This window comes from Kogia breviceps, chromosome 3, assembly GCF_026419965.1.
Source record: "Kogia breviceps isolate mKogBre1 chromosome 3, mKogBre1 haplotype 1, whole genome shotgun sequence".
Lineage (NCBI taxonomy): Eukaryota > Metazoa > Chordata > Mammalia > Artiodactyla > Physeteridae > Kogia > Kogia breviceps.
This window is the reverse complement of record NC_081312.1, coordinates 168,391,203-168,411,084: the sequence shown is the minus strand read 5'-3', so window position 1 is coordinate 168,411,084 and position 19,882 is coordinate 168,391,203. Positions and strand designations below refer to the sequence as shown.

Genomic DNA, 19,882 nt, shown 5'->3' with positions numbered 1-19,882 from the left:
CTTGTAATATTTATGCATTTGATAATATTGTCACTCATCTGTGTTCTGGTTTTATATCTAAAATTCTTGTTTCTAAATTAAAAAAAAAAAACCATCATTAACACTGAAAGAAATATTCATTCATTGCTAAACTCTTAGGTTGTGCTTTCCATATCTTAAGTTACTTATGTAAACTGGTGATTTAGAGCAAGTACAGTATAAATTAAATTCAGATACAGATACAGAGACAGCTCTACAACTTCTATACAGTTCATGTTCCAAAAGTTAGCTGTAGCTTGGTTGTCTGGAACCTAATCATTATTTCCCATCAAATGCAATGTTATAAGTACTGATTAGGGGGAATAGCTCACTATCGAATTCTCCACGTTACTGAAATAAAGTACCAATGGTACTGTTCAGTTCTGTTTGATCATTCCTTTCTATCTAATCTGTTATGTTGTTTTCGTTTATCCATTGACAAAGAAAATAAATTTAAAACTACAACTTTGAGGTGTCAAAAATACATCCACATACTAGCTGGTGTTAAGTGGGGGTAACTACTCTTGGGGAAGAGCTGTTTGTAACTTTCTCCTATTACTTTATCTTTGCATTAGAGGGTAACTTGTTACTCTCTTGTTTTCTGAATTGATGAGCCAAAAATGGGGAAGGTGTGTTGAAGATTTGAGACTCAGATTCTCTGTTGCATGTAAGAAATGCCCTCAGTTGGAGACCGCCTATCTTTAAAACCAATGTTTTGCTGCAGAATATCAGTTATCACTATCAGCATCCAAAGCAGGATCCCTTTCAGAAGAGTATTCTTATTTGCACTCACTAACATCACTGGCAGAGAGAAAAGAGCCACTCAGAAATATTCAGGAGTAGAAAGAGATAAAGGTATTTTCCACATTGATTAATAGCAGGAATGTGTAACAGGGATAAGAAGTGAGTGAGGCCTGGGAGATGCAGTCATTGTGTGCTGCCTGTAACACAGTGTCCAGTTACCTATTGAAAGGCAGATAGAAAGGCTCACCTGCATCAGTGCTTCTAAACTTCAGTGTGTACACACATCACCTGGCTATATTGTTAAGATGCACACTGTGATTCAGTTGGCCTAGGGTAGGGGACGTCTCAGATTCTGTATGTCTAATAAGCTCTGAGTTCCCACACTTCGAGTAGCAAAGACCTAGAAGAAACTGGACAGGAAGATTAAACACCCAGAGGAACACCTGTTTATATACAAGTAAATTCATGGGTTGTGCTTTTTAGTTAAACTAGAGAATTACAAGTACAAAATAGAATGAAGGAGCCAAGCTAGGAGATGAGGGAAAATATCTAAATGGTGCCATATACACAGTAGATGTTCAATAAATGCTTGTTGATTACTGATTTTTATATATTCAAAAACCCTATCTTCATATACTTTGACTCTTTAAATAGTAGTATAGAGAAAATAATTATAATTTATCAAAACTATTGCCTTGAATTTGGTTGTTTTTGTAAAATTAAATATTTAAGCCCTATTTGGGATTTGGGAGTGGAGTTTCTGCCTGGTTTCAGTGCCTGAAAATTTATTTGCTGTTTTATTTATTTATAATTTTTCCTTGCCTTTAAAAAAAGATTATGACAGTTACAATAAAAAATATATTTAAATTAGGGCTTCCCTGGTGGCGTAGTAGTTGAGAGTCCTCCTGTCGATGCAGGGGACGCGGGTTCGTGCCCCGGTCCGTGAAGATCCCACATGCCGCGGAGCAGCTAGGCCTGTGAGCCATGGCCGCTGAGCCTGCGCGTCTGGAGCCTGTGCTCCGCAACGGGAGAGGCCACAGCAGTGAGAGGCCCGCGTACTGCCAAAAAAATATATATATATAATATATATATATATTTATATTTAAATTAAAGTCACCAGATGGCTCAGGAGCTATATAGATGGAGGGAAATAAATGTGCTAGGATCACTGCTGTTGACCATTAATAAAAATGGTAGGTGTCTTGTACAACTCTTTAGCTTAGTTGTTATAACTAGGTGATGTCACGATACAGATTATTTTAAATATTTTGTTATTAATTTCTTATAGCTAAATTTATTTTTCATTTGTTATCAGCGTTATGTTTGGTGGAAGAAAAGTTTGGAGGTTTGGACAAAAGACCATCCATTTCCTATTGACATAGATTACATGATCAGTGACACACTAGAACTGCTAAGACCAAAGATCAAACTCTGTAATTCTCTGGAAGAATCCATCAGGCAGGTACACGACTTGGAACGAGAATTCTTAATAAAACTAGGTAAGCAATTAATTACAGAGAGAAAATAAAGATGGTATTTGGCAGATCGTTTCTAGAATTTGCTTTATAATGTTTTCAGTTAGCGTTTACTTTTGTATACTTTCTGTTTTTCTATGTTGAGTGTTACGTAACAGTGTTAGGTAAGACTTGGGTGACTTGCTTCTTGATTTCATTAAATAATCCCCAATTGGAGGAAAACAGTCATGTAAAACTTGAAGCAAATGATAATGATGGAAAAAATATAATCCTGTCAGCCTCTCTTAGTTTTAGAATTTTGGTTGCTAATTTAAAACCTGCTTTTGATTAAAGCATCTCATATACAGTATATATTGTCAATAACACTATTTCCTAAGACAGTTCAGGCTTGACACTATAAAAGGGGAGTGCCAGTTAGAAGTTTGAAACTATCCCACCAAATTTTAGATCCTACTCACTGGGGGAGTTGTCCCTGTTTCTAAAGACTAGAGAACATGTGAGAAACGTGCTACGAGAGGATTGGTCACTTTACTTTCTCAATATCCTTCTGAGATTGTTCTGGAAGAAGAGGTAGCATTTGAATAGCTCCCCTAAAGGACTGTAGGAGCCAACTAGCCTTGCCAGTGGAAATAACTGGAACAGGGTGGGGCCTTAACAGTCTGGTTTGCTTGCTGATAGTTCTTAGCATGTTGTATTGTAGTCATTTCAAACTGACATATGGTTTCAGCCTATGAAGCTATTATTTTATTAGGAGATTATTTATTAGGACACCTTTACCTTGACCAGTTATACTAATTGTATAAATTTACAATGTTGCATATCTGAAAAACCACTTTTCATGGCAAAGGCATTGGTGATCCTTTTCCTCTAAAACTATTTTTTCATATTACATCCAGCATATTAATAGGGTTTCTTTCTCCAAGGTAAATCCTCTTTTGGAGAATTCGATTGCTGTTGTCTATTTGAGCATTATTTGAAAGGTGCTACTGATTATGCAACTATTCACTTTTCCTAATTCTCAACCCATAAAGGCATATGTGATTCTTTTTGTTCTTTGAACTTTGTCCCAAGTTATCTACTTTCTTTCCTTTTCAGATTTCTAATTGTATAAAATGATCGTTTCAAGTAGAGTGTTTATTTATCTATGCACTTATTTCATTTACTTTATATGCTTTGAAATAGTCTTAGCCTTGTTTCCCAAAGACGTTTATGAATGGCTCTCTCTGTATGGTGGGCATGAGGAAGTACTAGTTGGATACCCAGTTTGGTAGCAGTAAAGAGAAGCAGCATGCTTTATCCTTTATCGAGCAAAGAGTTAAATTAAAGGACTTCGGGCTTCTTTTGAGGAGTCTGTCCTTGTTTAGAATATGGAAAGGAAAAAAATAGGTCACCATTTGCCAATGCAACTCTGAGGATGGTGGCAACTAGGATCAATATGCTCCCAAGTCGTCCCATTTTCTTTCTGTTTTAGTCTAAATACCATAGAGAAGATATACATGAATAAATCTATATTAAAACTGTTTCTTGTTGATAAACTGTAAAATAATATAGCATCTTGCTTTTGGTAGTTTTTTGTTTTCAAGCACTTGCAAATTCATTATCATTTCAATCCTATAGCTACCCAATGCTAACTTAATAGTTAGCATTTTCTTATATTTTAAAAACCATTTTAATATTATTAAAAGTAATGAAGTGTTCATGGCAGAAATTTTGAAAAATGCCAAGACAGAAATCAGTGATATTTCATATGCATGGAGAATCATGTGTTAACATTTTGATATATGTTCTTCTATTTAAAAAAAATTTCTTCATATGTTTGCAGTTCTATAACTGGATTTTTTTTTCTACCTAATATATTATGAAATTTCTTCCTGACATGAAATACTTTTCTAAATATTTAATTTTTTACAAAACTGGCTATTTTCCTTTGTATGAATGTGTTAATTCTGTTGTTTGACACGTTATTTCTAATTTTGCACCCCTATAAATAACATTATTATGTTACTTTTGTGTGTATCTTGGTTTTCTCAGGATAGAGAGAATTATTATTGGCTCTAAGACACACTATTTTTTTTAACATCTTTATTGGAGTATAATTGCTTTACAATGGTGTGTTAGTTTCTGCTTTATAACAAAGTGAATCAGTTATACATATACATATGTTCCCATATCTCTTCCCTCTTGCATCTCCCTCCCTCCCACCCTCCCTATCCCACCCCACTAGGTGGTCACAAAGCACCGAGCTGATCTCCCTGTGCTATGCAGCTGCTTCCCACTAGCTGTCTATTTTACGTTTGGTAGTGTATATATGTCCATGCCACTCTCTCAGTTTGTCACAGCTTACCCTTCCCCCTCCCCATATCCTCAAGTCCATTCTCTAGTAAGACACACTTTAAGAGCAAAACCAAAATGGTAATAGGCAATGTAATTTAATTCTGGTTTGGAAGTTTTAGATTATATTATAATATTATAAAAGGAACAGAAATGAGAAGAATAAAAGTGAAAAAAGAAAAGTCATATGAATAAATTACTTATAAAACAGAAGAGTGTATTTCATAAATTAAAAATAAAATCAGTAGAATAAAATAAAAGCCCAGAAGTTGCCCCAATTAAATACAAAACAATTTAGTGTATGACAAAATAGGAATCTTAAAAATAGGAGAGGAACAACAGGTGAGCATTTGGGGGGAAAATTGATATAGAGCCAATCTTATGTCATCAAACTCCAGATGGATTGAGGAGTTGAATATTAATTTTTTAAAAGTTAAAAATAGATCTGATCATCACATATTTGGAGAGGTGGTAATTTTCCTAAATTTTAAAACGATGCAAGGAAGCACACATATGTTGGCAGATTTGGGTGTTTAAAATTTTTGTACGATGAAAGAAATAACTAAGATTGAAGTGAAAATAGTTTCTGTGCCAGGTTATTATCACTTACATGAAGAGCGCAGGCAAATTGATACACAATAGATAGATGAACGTAGCATAATCAAATGAGGGAGGGCAGGGAAGAGATGGTATTTTTATTGAGTACTTCCAGTTTGCCAAAATTAAAGTGGAAGGTAATGTTCATATTTGACAAGTGAGTTACGTAAAGCCCAAATCAAAATACTAGGTTAACAGTCGAGCCAGAATTCAAAGACTGTGCTCTTTCTGACATATTAAGTATGTGGGGAAAATGCTCAGCATGTCTAGTGAGCAGATAAATACAAATGAAAACCATTTGAAAGGGAGTATTACAATTATTACTCTGTCTGTTATGAGCAGGAAAACTGACGCACCAAGCAGCTGAAATTCAAGAGAACAGTATTTGATTTTAGTCCCCAAGTACACTTAATTCTGACCCACATTTTAAATATTTTACTGTCTAGATTTTACGTTTTATTAACCGTATGTCCTTTGTACATTTTTATCTGCATTGTTTATTTTAGATTGACAGTGTCCTAGAGGTCAGCAACTGAACAGTTTATTATACAGCTTAGCAAATGCAAAATATATTTGTGAAGTGCTTTTGAAACTAACTTGCCATGCAAATGAAAATGTGTTAGGAATAGTAGTATTTTCCTTACAAATTAGATGTACGGCTATCAGGACAAAGCTACTTATCCATTAGAGTTCTCCCGTGACACATATTTTAAAGTGGCTATAAAAAAGGTATAATGGTATATTAGGCCATGTGAATTTATCAGCACTGTGATATTTTTATTGAGAGTGCTTAGATTTATATAGTCCTGACTTTTAATTTTTTGCCTTTGATAACATAAATGCCCAATATATTGCTTCTGAAATTCCAAATAAATAAATAGTAAGTTAATGGTATCTCAATCTGAGATAGCAATTTTTTCCCTCAGTATTATTTTTCTTTTAAAACAGATATCTCTGAGCTTTATCCATCTTTTGTCAATTTTTTAAAAAAATTTCCAAACTTGAATGTACCTACTTTCATCACTCTGTACATCTGTGTTTTCGTCAGTTCTTAATTGGTTAGACTTAAGACACTGGAGTAATTTTTTGTTTTTGTTGGTTGTGTTAGTTATTCAAACTTTCTGGGCTTCAGTATATACCTCATAAAATGAAAGGGTTAAATCACATCATCACTGAAGTTTCTGTCTGCTCTAATTGTCTAAGATTCTGTGAATAAACAAGTATTTACTAAACACCTACTGTGTATTTATCAATATATGGCCTCAAATGAGTTTTGAATATATAAAAAAAGATTTTTGTTCTCAAGGATCTTACGGTCTGATGTAACATGTATTAAAATCATTAGAAAAACCTTTACATGGTGTATCTTTAAATGTAAAGTGCTGTGATCAGTTCTCCAAGTGCTTTAGAGTAAGTAGGAGGAAAAGTAGTACTCAGTGAGTTTATGCAGGAAGTGAAACTTAGACTGAATTTGAACAATGTATAGGATTTGAAAGTGCATATTGAACGATATTATCTGTGGAGAAGCAATTTGATGATCACGAACGCAAGGTAGTGTACTTCATGACACGGAAGAGTCTACCCCAACTACAGGAAAAGGTTTGATTAGGACTAGGGAGCGTGGGGAAAAGTCGGATCAGATGAGACCATGGTATGTGCATCTTGAAAACAGAGAGTAGTTTGGAATTCAAGTGATAATAAAGAAGAATTGACTAGGCAGCAAAATGTGGATGAACATGAGGAGGAAAGAGATTCAAGCCAGGGAATTCCCTTTGGAGGAACACGCTGTTACTGAAGAAAAAAACAAGCTCTTTGGTGACACGGCTGTTAGATGTGTCACCATATAGCTTTGCCTCCTTCCCTCAGTCTTAATTTGCAGACATTCAAATTGATAGTCAAATGTGACTTCTCCATTAAAGCGATACAATTTTATTATATCCTTGAGTTTTTAGAGATTCTTGAAATATCATTTGATAAAAAGCGTGACCAAGGTTGCATTGTATGTGGCTGAAGCTGCACCTTATGTGCTGCTGCTGTTTGCCTTTGTTCATCTGAGACCAATATAAACAGTTTGAAGCTCTGAGAAAGGGGAAAAAAAATTTTTTTTAGCTAGTTAAGAAATGTATCAGTGTTCCTTTGTTGAAATAAAGATCTAATTAAGTTTTTAAAATGGTTCTCAAAATAGTTTTAAATTCTGTTCTTATTTTATTCTGAGAACATGGCTGTTGAATTATCTTAATACATACTTTAAGTGGTGTAATACTCACTGTCGAAAACTTGCCTTTATCTTTTTTTAAATGTCTTTTTCTACTTTCTCCTCACTTCAAGGCCTAGTAAATGACAAAGACTCAAAAGATTCTATGACAGAAGGAGAAAATCTTGAAGAGGATGAAGAAGAAGAAGAAGGAGGAGCTGAAATAGAGGAACAATCTGGAAATGAAAGTGAAGTGAATGAGCCAGAGGAAGAGGTGATGACTTTTATTTATAGCAAAATAGGTACATTTGTAAAAGAGTATTTTGATTATATGAGCCAAGATTTTCTTTAATGTATGAAATGAGATCTCCTCTTTAGTTTTATTAGAGTACATGTAACTAGTAGTATATGTCTATTATAAAACTGCTGGATTAATTAAGAGGTTTTTTTTTTTTACAAGTAAGAAAATACTGATCATAGGATTTTTAAAAATTACTATTAAGACCATTTTTTTAGAGCAGTTTGAGGTTCACAGCAAAATTAAGGGGAAGATACAGAGATTTCCCATATGTCACCTGCTCGTACCTACTCACACAACCTTTCCCCATTATCAACATCCCCCACCAAAGTGGTACATTTGTTACAACTGATGAACCTATAGCAACACATCGTAGTCACCCTAAGTCCATCATTTACATTACAGTTGACTCTTGGTGTTGTACTTTGTATGGGTTTAGGTAAAAGTATGACATGTATCCATCATTATGGTTAGGATTTTTATTTAATAAGCAATTTGAAGACAAAAAATTGTTTGATCTATGTACCTTTTTTCTTTTTTAAAAAATTTATTTATTTATTTAATTATGGCTCCATTGGGTCTTCGTTGCTGTGCACAGGCTTTCTCTAGTTGTGGCGAAGGGGGGCTACTCTTCGTTGCGGTGCGCAGGCTTCTCATTGCAGTGGCTTCTCTTGTTGTGGAGCGTGGGCTCTAGGCATGCGGGCTTCAGTAATTGTGGCTTGCGGGCTCTAGGGCGCAGGCCCAGTAGTTGTGGCTCACAGGCTTCGTTGCTCCGCGGCATGTGGGATCTTCCTGGACCAGGGCTCGAACTGTCCCCTGCATTGACAGGCAGATTCTTCACCACTGCGCCACTGGGAAAGTCCCCATCTGCTATGCATCTTAATCACACTTTTGTTTTTTTGACCACACTGTGCGGCATGTGATATCTAAGTTCCCCAACCAGGGATTGAACCTGTGCCCCCTGCGGTGGGAGCACAGAGTCTTAACCACTGGGTCACCAGGAAGTACCCTTAATCTCACTTTTGAGTGTGGACTTCTTAACCTGTAGATTTTATGAAAAAATTATGGACTAGATGTTAATAACTGCTTTTTCCCAGATCTGATAGTACAGGAAATCTAAAAATCATGTACCATAATCATCATCCTGCCCTTTTGTTTTTACAACTCTGTTAGGCCAAACCATATGAAATGACTGTTCTATAATTTCGGACCTACCAAAATGTCATTTTCACATATGATTCAACCTAATAGTTTTAATTCGTTCCTTTTTTCCTCTAAAACTGCTTAAGTTTTAAAACTTCCACCTAAAACAATCGATTATCTGGGGTTTGCTTCATAACCTGAAAGTAGACTGGGCAATGAGTTAGGGATATACAAGAAACTATAACCTGACCATTAGCTAATAATTGTTCAGTTGTGTAATGGGTAACGGTTCCTTATGCTATTCTGTTTACATTAGTATATATTTAAATTAGAAAGTTAAGAAAATGAAAAGCAGGATGAATAAGAATAACAGTAAAATACTGATGAATATAAAATTTAAACCATGGAATTAGCACTTTTTCACTTTGTAAGCTTATAATTATGATGTCATGTGTATGGTTTCTTTGTGTCCCTTGGGTGCTAAAAGCATTTAGGAGAGTGTGATAATTTAGAAATGTGATTTTAATTAAATATTGAAAAAGTGTAAATTTATAATCAATATTTAAATGTTTTGTGGAAATTGAATTTATTAAACTTTTAAGTTTTTATTTACTTGAGTAAATAGAATACAAATGTTTAGAGGATATGGGTTTAATGTATAAAGGGAATGTAAATTATTTAAGGCATTCATAAGAGAGATTCATAAACTGGATTTTTAAAAAGCTTCATTTAGCATGAAAGAAAAATGACCCATGGGGACTTCCCTAATGGCGCAATGGTTAAGAATCCGCCTGCCAGTGCAGGGGACTGAGCCCTGGTCCGGGAAGATCCCACATGCCGAGGAGCAGCTAAGCCCATGCGCCCCAACTACTGAGCCTGTTCTCTAGAACCCGCGAGCCAGAACTGCTGAGCCCGCGTGCCACAAGTACTGAAGCCTATGTGCCTAGAGCCCGTGCTCTGCAACAAGAGTCGCCACCGCAATGAGAAGCCTGTGCACCACAACACTCACTGCAACTAGAGAAAGCCCACACACAGCAACAAAGACCCAACACAGCCAAAAAAAAAAAAAATTAATTAATTAATTTTTTTAAATGACCAATAATTTAAGGTAATTAAGATTTTCTACAGTTAGAAGTAGAAATCCCTAAGTCTTTTTTTTTTTTTTTAGCCCTGAAGGTCTGTAGCTATTAATGAACATTTTGTATGATTTAACTACATAGCAAATAGCTTTGCTGTTAGTTAAAAATGAATTACTGTGTAAAAGGCAGCATAAATAATGTGTGGGTTTTATAATTGGTTAGCATTTATAGGCAGTAGAAATGCACCTTTGTGTTGTTATTTTGCTACCATTTTCCCCCCAGTTTTATTGAGATATAATTGATATAACATTGTATTAGTTTAAGGTGTACATATAATATAATGATTTTATATATATATATATGTGTATATATATATATATATATATATATATATATATATATATATATATATATACACAGAGAGAGAGGGAGAGAGAGAAATGATTACCATAACAAGTTTAGTTAACATCCGTCACCTCACATAGTTATAAATGTTTTTTTTGTGTGTGTGATGAGAACTTTTAAGACTTACTCTTAGCAAATTTCAAATATACAATACAGTATTGCCAGCACTTTCTCTTTCCAACCTGACCACTCCCCTAAAGTAGATATAAATAAATTGATAAAAATTTAGAACTGGAATATGTTTCTATAATTGATTTCTATGTAAGAAATGGACATTGCTATATTGCTTTTTTTTTTTTTAAAAGGAAAAATAATTCTTGGCCTTGTTGCGTCTTCATTGCTGCACGCGGGCTTTCTCTTGTTGTGGCGAGTGGGGGCTACTCTTTATTGCGGTGTGTGGGCTTCTCATTACAGTGGCTTCTTGTTGCGGAGCGTGAGCTTCAGTAGTTGTGGCACATGGGCTCAGTAGTTGTGGCACATGGGCTTAGTTGCTCTGTGGCACGTGGGATCTTCCTGGACCGGGGCTCGAACCCGTGTCCCTGCACTGGCAGGCAGATTCTTAACCACTGTGCCACCAGGGAAGTCCCTATATTGCTTTTTTAAAAAATGAGTTTGTCGTAGAAACATTCAATTATATAATTTAAATTGGCTTATTAAGTACTTTATAACAACAAAAGGAAATGAGAGAGTATTTCCATTTTGTATATTTAGACTAATCTTATGACTGGCTTTGGATTTTGCTACTGTACTAATTAAATAAAGAATCTAATAAATTAAACATCCTCAGTAAATGTGACATTAAAGAGTGACTCATTTTCCTATAAATTTCTCATTTGAATAGTTGTAATGTATTATATTTTCTCCTCTAAACACATTTTCTCCCTTTCAAAAGTGAACTTTATAATTTGAAAAATTGTATCTTTTTTTTTTTTTTTTTTTTTTTTTTGGTGGTATGTGGGCCTCTCACTGCTGTGGCCTCTCCCTTTGTGGAGCACAGGCTCCGGACGCGCAGGCTCAGCGGCCATGGCTCACGGGCCCAGCCGCTCCACGGCATGTGGGATCTTCCCGGACCGGGGCATGAACCCGTGTCCCCTGCATCCGCAGGCGGATTCTCAACCACTGCGCCACCAGGGAAGCCCCGAAAAATTGTATCATTTTTAACTATTTCTTTTCCGGTTGCAAAGTGGATATTATACATAATATATGTGTGTTTGCTAAGTGGAAAAACAAAATGTTCAATAGGATGACTCTTGAGCCTCATCTGGGAGGAGAGTTGAAAGGAATGGTTGGTTTACTTTAAGGAAATGGAGTTGGAATTGTTTGCTCTCCCACCCGAGACCATCCTTTCCCACCAGTACCCTCCAAACATAGGGAGGAGAACATTTTTAAAGAGAGGAGATAGGTCGATTGTAAAGTAGTAAGAACAATGTAGGATATTCTATAAATATTTGCATCGTCTGAGAAATAACAGGGCTGGAGTGGAACTCTTCAGAAAAGTTGTACTCTTCTTTTCCATCTTGGTCCACAACTCTTCCAAGCTCCATATGGCCTTTTGAAGTTATTCTTAGCACATAACAACCAGAATATTTTCTTCTCAGTATCAGATGGGTAAATTAAAAGTAACTTTAGAGATGAAGTAAATGTTCTTCTGCTAAAATTCTAATTTTCTGCAGCATTTTAGAGAAAGTACAAGACTTATTATTGTAATAGCAATGATATTTATTGAGCATGGTCACTGTGTTCATATTACCATTTCTCTTGGCACCCTATAAGTTAGGTTATAAATAAGGCACAGATATGTTAATAATTTGCCCCAGGTCCTAGTAAGCCAGCATTAGAACTTGGACAGTTTGACTTCTGCTGTGCTGACCACCTGCTTTCCTTACCAGCTCGTGTGGTCTGTTGACTTCCTCACCTCACAGGTTATTATGACCATGGGATTAGGACAGGGAAATTCTTGTTCAGCGTTTTAATTTCAAAAGTTAATCCGTTTTATTTTGCCTGAGCAATATAAAAAATGGTGAAAGAAAAGAGTTAATGCGTTTTTAGCTTAGTTTTTGAATAGGAAGCATCTTTCAAGTGTTAAGAAATGATTAATTTTTTCCAAGGGCCAATTTAAGAGCATTTCTATTGCAAATTTAAATTTGAATTATAGAATTATGTCAAAAAAGGTTAATGCATTTGAAAAAAAAGTTAATGCCTTTCTGTATTTTCCTCAACTATTTCCACTTCAGAAATTCTAAAAGTTTTCAAATATCTCTATAGTAAATAATAATGCACTGTTTGGATTTTTAAAATCAATTGCTGTGTATACTAGAAGTGTTATGACAAATTTAAATCATTTGTTTTAGGAATTATTTCTCATTCACTTTATTTCTCTTGGCACAATGAGAAGCAGCTGGGTTTAGTGTAGTCTTTCTTAAAAAAAACTTTTATGGGCTTCCCTGGTGGTGTAGTGGTTGAGAGTCCTCCTGCCGATGCAGGGGACACGGATTCGTGCCCCGGTCTGGGAAGATCCCACATGCCGTGGAGCCGCTGGGCCCGTGAGCCATGGCTGCTGAGCCTGTGCATCCCGAGCCTGTGGTCCGCAGCGGGAGAGGCCACGGCGGTGAAAAAATAAACTTTTATGGAACAGAGTGGGAGTGAATTGTGTTGGAAGGATACTCAGATGGAATGCTGCCCGTGTGGTGGTTTTTTTTTTTTTTTTTTGGTTATGGTTATAGTTTTGGTTTTTTTGTGCCTCTTTGAAAATTCACTGGAGTTCTGCCCAATCTTCCGTTTGAAAAGGAATTTTGGCTGAGAAAAGAGGATGCTAGGGGTACTGACAGGAGAGGATGGAGAGAATGTAGTACTGGAAAGCCACCAGCAAGGGGAGTCAGAATGTCTGTCTCCTCTGCTTCATAAAGCACGTGTCCTTGGGCAAGTCACTTAACTTTTCTGAGCCTTAGTTTTTTCACATGTAAAAATGAGGACCATAGGGCTTCCCTGGTGGCGCAGTGGTTGAGAATCCGCCTGCCGATGCAGGGGATACGGGTTCGTGCCCCGGTCCGGGAGGATCCCACGTGCCGCGGAGCGGCTGGGCCCGTGAGCCATGGCCGCTGAGCCTGCGCGTCCGGAGCCTGTGCCCCGCAACGGGAGAGGCCACAGCAGTGAGAGGCCCGCGTACCACAAAAAAAAAAAAAAAAAAAAAAAATGAGGACCATAAAGCTTATCCATCCTTCTTCAGAATTAGGTAGAGCAAACAAAATCCTGTGAGAGCACTTTCTAAACTGAGGTGCTTTATACAGTGAGGTGCTTTATAAAATGTAATGTCATTGCTTTCAAATGGTAACGATGTTAAATTTGAATTGTCAGTTTTCATTGCAGAGTTAGATGGGTATTAAAGAACTACTATGAGAAAATCAGTCTCAAGTTAGGGAGGAGGAAAATAAAACGTTCAGGAAACTCGTTCCTTGTGGAATTCAAGGAAGAATTTCTACAAAGGATCTTTGTATTATATTACTAGATCAGTGGAAAATGTGAAATGGGTTTTCAGCTACTGGTATGTAGTACATGTTGCCAGCTGACTTCGCCCTACCATTCTAGGCAGACTGCATAAAAGGCTGAAACTGGAGAATAATAAACAACTATACAGAAATTTTAACATCTTTTTAAGACATGTAGAAGTAGTAATGTTTTTCAAAATGTTTTAATCTTCTACAATGTTAAACAATTTCAGGAGGGTTCTGATAATGATGATGATGAAGGGGAGGAAGAAGAGGAAGAGAATACAGATTACCTCACGGATTCAAATAAGGAGAATGAAACTGATGAAGAAAATACTGTACGTATGGCTTTTGGAAATTGTGTGTTATTTTCATAGTATTTCAGTTTTAGCCACTGAAGTCTTAGTTTTTGTGATAATTGAAATAATGTTCCTTTGGAAATTCATTTTTAATTTGTTTTCCTATCTAAATACTTTTCTTTATTAACAAGTTCTTTGAATATATAATAAAGTTATATTGCTCACTCATTCCTTGAGTTATGTTGAAAAAGTTATCAATACAAAAGGTTCTGACATACAAAACATTACAGTTAGAATTTCTCGTCTGAATTCTTGTTTCTATTCTGTTTTTATAAGGAGGTAATGATTAAAGGAGGTGGACTCAAACATGTACCTTGTGTAGAAGATGAGGACTTCATTCAAGCTCTGGATAAAATGATGCTAGAAAATCTTCAGGTATTAATTGTTGCTCTAATCCAAAGTATTCAATACAAAATACTGCAGCACATTTGATTGTGTTTCCTGCCTAAACATTTACCTCTGCAGCAGCTTTTTCCAAGTTAGACAGTTTGAAGCTGCCAATACTTCTGGCATCCCACATCCTGATTTGCCACATTTCTTTGAAAATAGAATGGAAAAAATGTAATAAGGCTTGGAACAGAGTGACTTCATTTTATCACCCTCCGCCTTTTCTCTCTGAAGTCATATCTCTATTTCTGAAACCCTTCACTTGCAGTTTGTTTAGGAGTCAAACTGCAGAACATAACTATTTGGGGAAATTTAATTTAGTAAATTCTTAAGTTTGATTTATAATTTGAATAACTTGTATATAAATATCTAGAGGAAATTGGTCATTTGATATTTAAAGAAATGTTAATTGTTTAATGTATTCATGATACTAAGATACTAGATTTTATAAAAAGCTCCATCTTCCCAGTGATTTAGGTAATTATGTTTTTCTGTAGTTAGAGGGAAAATCCCATGGACTGTTTACTTCAGCCCTATATATAGCTATTGTTTTAACCTTGGGTGACTTGAGAAAGAGGGCTTTTGTTGGAGTGGTAGGTGAAAACCCCATGGAGTGTGGGCTCAGTGGGAAACAAAAAAGGAGGAAGTGAAAATACTGGATACAGGTAGAGCTGACTTGAGACGTTTTCTAGAAAGGGAAGAGAAATGAGAATGTAGCTAGAGAAGGTCAGAGTTAAAAGAAGAAGGTTATTTTTAAGATAGAGGATGTTATGGAGTAGATGCCAATGGAATAATCCTTTAGAAAAGAAATACTGGATTTTACTTTCATTGATGCTGGTAAGGTCAGAAGCTATGATAATGTATAAATTAGCGGTACAGGCCAATTTGCTTCTTCCTACATATATTAAAATTTCTTCATACATCTAGAATACTCTTTCTTTATGAAACAAACCTTATATTCATATCATTTAGGAGCACACATCATCAAATAAAACTTAATCATTATAATCCCTTTGACGAGGTAATAAACAGTTTACTCCTTAAAGAAGTTTTTCCTGTCTTACATGAGTCAGTAGTGATTTACTCATTCATTCATTGGTCTAGCAAGTATTTATTGGGCCTATTGTGTGACTAGCACTGTTCAGGCTTAGTATAAAGTAGTAAATAAAAACAGACCTGGTTCCTACTCTCAGAGAATGTACTTTTATGGGGGAGGTAGATATTTAACCACAAATATGTAATTTCAAATTATAAGTGCTAAGGAACTAAAAGAATGCTTTGGTAGAGAGTAAAGGAAGGGCCGGGCTTCCCTGGTGGCGCAGTGGTTGAGGGTCTGCCTGCCGATGCAGGGGACACGGGTTCGTGCCCCGGTCCGGGAGGATCCCACAGGCTGCGGAGCGGCTGGGTCTGTGAGCTGTGGCCGCTGAGCCTGCGCGTCCGGAGCCTGTGCTCCGCGGCCGGAGAGGCCACAACAGTGAGAGGCCTGCGTACCGCAAAAAAAAAAAAAAAAAAAAAAAAAAAAGGAAGGGCCTTCTTTAGATAAGATGATCAGAGAAGACATCTCTGAGAGCATGACTTTTAGACAAGACAGGTACAGAGGAGTCATCTGGGTGAAAAATTGGGGTAACGTGAAAACAGTGTGTCAGAGGTCCTGAAGCAGAAAAGAACTTGTGTTTGAAAAACTTTAAAAAGGCCAGTATTAATAGAACGTAGACTGTGGGTGGGTCACAGGATGAGAACAGGTAATTGGGAGTGGCCCAGTCCTTTAAGGAGCTGGTTCAGACTGGGATAGGACTAAAAGCAGGGAGACTAACCAGGGGGGTGGTTAGAAGGCTGTGGTGGTAACCCAGGTGAGAGATGATGGTCATCTGTCTAGGGGAGTGGCAGGGCACATGGACAGAAGTCTGGATTTGAAAGCTGTTTAGGAGGTAGAATGAACTGGATTTATTTGGTGCTTGATTAGATAGTGGCATGTGGGGCCCGCTACTAGATAGCAGTGTGTGGGGAGTCAAAGATGACACTCAAGTCTTTTAGCTTTTGGGCCACTGGCTGGTCTCTGACAGGAAACGGGAGAGTGAGCCTGAGTCCCACTTGTTAAGTTTGAGGAGCCTGTGAGGTGTCAGTGGAAATGTCTGGAGATCAGAAGAGAAACACAAACGGAGCGGTTGTTAGAGCATATTTAAAGCCATGGCAATAACTGACTCACCCAGATGTAGAGTGTGGAGACAGAAGAGGAGCAGGTTCAGGGTTGATCCCTGAGGAGCCCAACATTTAGAAACAAGGTAGAAAAGCTGAGGAAGTCAGGAATGGGAGCTTTTGATGTGGTCCAGTGATCGTTGCTTATTGAGCACTCTTGAAGAAGTGATCTGGAAGGATGGGAGGATGTGATCAGAGAGGAGGAAACTTTGAATTCACATTTTTGCATTTGTGTTTATGTACTGGAGAAAACTTCATCCTCTGTTAGGCACTGATTTTAAATCATTATCAAATACCCCAAACAAACAGTTGTACAGATGTCTTCCTTTTGCTAAAAATCATAGGGAGATGCAGTATCGTGAAGACATTGACTGTTCATGAATCAGGTCCTTAAATTTCATGCAGTCCTAATTCTGTCTCACGGGGGGCATTTGGGGATAGGGTGGGGGTAGGGGGAGAGAAGAACAGGGACATGAATGCAGAGTGAACTTAACAAAATTATTCCTAAAAGCATCTGTAAGAACAAACAGAATAGCTAGGAGACTTGTAGAACATTAAGGGTGAGTCGAGATACAAGATATACATACAGTAATAGGTTGTTGCAGGAATAGATAGATTAATCAGAGAAGAGTCCAGAATAGATCTCAGAATATGGCAGTTTAATCATGATGAAGTTAACATTTCAGATCTGTTGAGGGAAAATGGTGTCTTCAACAAATGGTCAATAAAAATAAAGCTGGATTTCTGTTTTATTTCCACACCAGAATTAATTGCAAATCTCTCAGAAAATCTTAATAATTGTGAAGACTGTTGAGCACTGTATTAAGACTTTACATTTATTCTTCATACAGTGCTGTTGGATGCTGTTCATATTCCCATGTTTCACTTAAAGAAACAGGCTTGGAAAGACAAAAAAACTTGCTTAAGGCGAAAGGGTAGTGAGTGGTATAGTCTCTAATCAACCATTTGTTGCATTACTTTCCAGCACAGAATGCCATAAAAACCTTTAACAAATAACAAACCAGGGGGGTTAAAAGTCTATAGCGGACACAACACGAGTCACTATCTCTACTATACCAAAGAGATCATACAAACTAATGAGAAAAGATGACCGACTCATTTTGTTGTTGTTGGAAAGAATATGCAAAATCATGCTAAAGCTCACTGACAATCAAAAGATAAGCAAACTAAGAAGTGGCTTTTCATGAGATCATCAGATATTAAGATTTAAAAAGTGACAGTATCTATTGTGATTAAGTGTGGGCAAACATCTATATTTGGTAAGTGTAAATGAGTCCAGTGTTTTTTAGAGAAAATTTGGTAAACCTGTCAGATGGGCATGCCATTTGATCTAAAAATGTACCCTTAATAATAGTCTCTCAAGTGCATGAAGTTAAATATAATGTCATAAAGATGTGACATTGTAATAGAAAAAAAAGTCTAAGCTGTCTATCAATAGAGGACCAATAAAATAAATAAGACACACCCCTATAATTAGCTGTGTATATAATCAACTAGATGCCCAAGATATTGAATCAAAAAGAAGAAAAACGTGTATGTTTAGTATAGAATAATATGCATCATGGTTGCTCCTGTTTATATGTGTATATAGTATATGTTTATATATGTATATATATGCAAGAAAAATCTGGAAGGACATGACCCATTGTTAATAGTTGTTGCATCTTGGAGTCTGGCTGAAAGAGGTAGCTGGAGGGGTTGGTATGGACGCACTAGGTAATATATATATATATATATATATATATATATATATATATATTTTTTTTTTTTTTTTTTTAAATTAATTAATTTTATTTTTGGCTGCGTTGGGTCTTTGCTGTGCACAGGCTTTCTTTAGTTGCAGCGAGCAGGGGCTACTCTTTGTTGTGGTGCATGGGCTTCTCACTGCAGTGGCTTCTCTTGTTGTGGAGCACTGGCTGTAGGCGCGCGGGCTCAGTAGCTGTGGCTTGCGAGCTCTAGAGTGCAGGCTCAGTAGTTGTGGTGCACAGGTTTAGTTGCTCTGCGGCATGTGCGATCTTCCCAGACCAGGACTCGAACCCATTTTCCCCTGCCTGGCAGGCAGATTCTTAACCACTGCACCACCAGGGAAGCCCGGTAATATATTTTTGTATTGAAATAGTTTACGAAGAGAGTATGTTAATTTTGTTATCAGGAAAGAAAGATAATTTAAAAATCAAGATTCATCTTACATGATTCTTTCAAATTTTAAGTATTGATAAAAAGTCTTTATAAATCTTATGAACCTGGGAGAACTTTAAGCAAATTCTAAGAAATTGGAACTTAGAAATCAAAACAATAAAACCTTACACCTTTATTACCATTTTGCTTGATTTTCAAGTCTCTTGCATACATGGCACCTATATCAAAAGACATTTAAATAGCAGTTAAGCAGTTTTAACACCTTCATGGCCTTTTGGCATTACCTTCTTAGCTTTGAAGAGTCATGTTCTGCTCTTTTCTCATTCGTGCTTCATTCATCAGACTTAGAAAATTATTTGCAGTTCCTTAAATGCACCTGCTGTTTCACACCTTTGCTTTTGCACCTATTCTTCCCCTGCCTAAATTCCCTCCATATCCCCCAAACTGCTCTTTTACCATCTGCTTGGAAGGAGTCATGTGAAGTCTTAATGTTCTCAAATGTCCCATTTTCATTCAACCTTTTGTGAAATCTCAACACCCACCCACTCTCAGCTAGGCCTATGTGGTCACTCCATCCCCAACACACATTATACACAACCCAGATGAATCGTAATTAATTTATTTCTCTCTCTTACTTAACAAGTTTATGAGCTCTTTGAGGGTAGAGACTATCTTTTTTTTTTTTGTGGTATGTGGGCCTCTCACTGTTGTGGCCTCTCCCATTGCGGAGCACAGGCTCTGGACGCACAGGCTCAGCGGCCATGGCTCACAGGCTCAGCTGCTCCGCGGCATGTGGAATCTTCCCGGACCGGGGCACGAACCCGTGTCCCCTGCATCGGCAGGCGGATTCTCAACCATTGCGCCACCAGGGAAGCCCCGAGACTATCTTTTTTTTTTTTTTTTTTTTTTTCTTTTTAAGTGATACGCGGGCCTCTCACTGTTGTGGCCTCTCCCGTTGCGGAGCACAGGCTCCGGACGCGCAGGCTCAGCGGCCATGGCTCACGGGCCCAG

The 19,882-nt window shown here is 37.0% G+C and overlaps 1 protein-coding gene across 4 annotated transcripts in view; it reads left to right on the top strand.

The window, feature by feature from the left end:
- UPF2 (UPF2 regulator of nonsense mediated mRNA decay) overlaps positions 1–19,882 on the top strand; it is a 210,224-nt gene that overhangs the window by 61,107 nt on the left and 129,235 nt on the right. For all 4 annotated transcript variants that reach the window (XM_067030264.1, XM_067030263.1, XM_059056674.2 and 1 more), the window contains exons 15-18: positions 2,078–2,261; positions 7,494–7,633; positions 14,003–14,107; positions 14,405–14,503. In XM_067030264.1, coding sequence (XP_066886365.1) covers positions 2,078–2,261; positions 7,494–7,633; positions 14,003–14,107; positions 14,405–14,503 — 528 coding nt within the window. The remainder of the gene's footprint in view (positions 1–2,077; positions 2,262–7,493; positions 7,634–14,002; positions 14,108–14,404; positions 14,504–19,882) is intronic.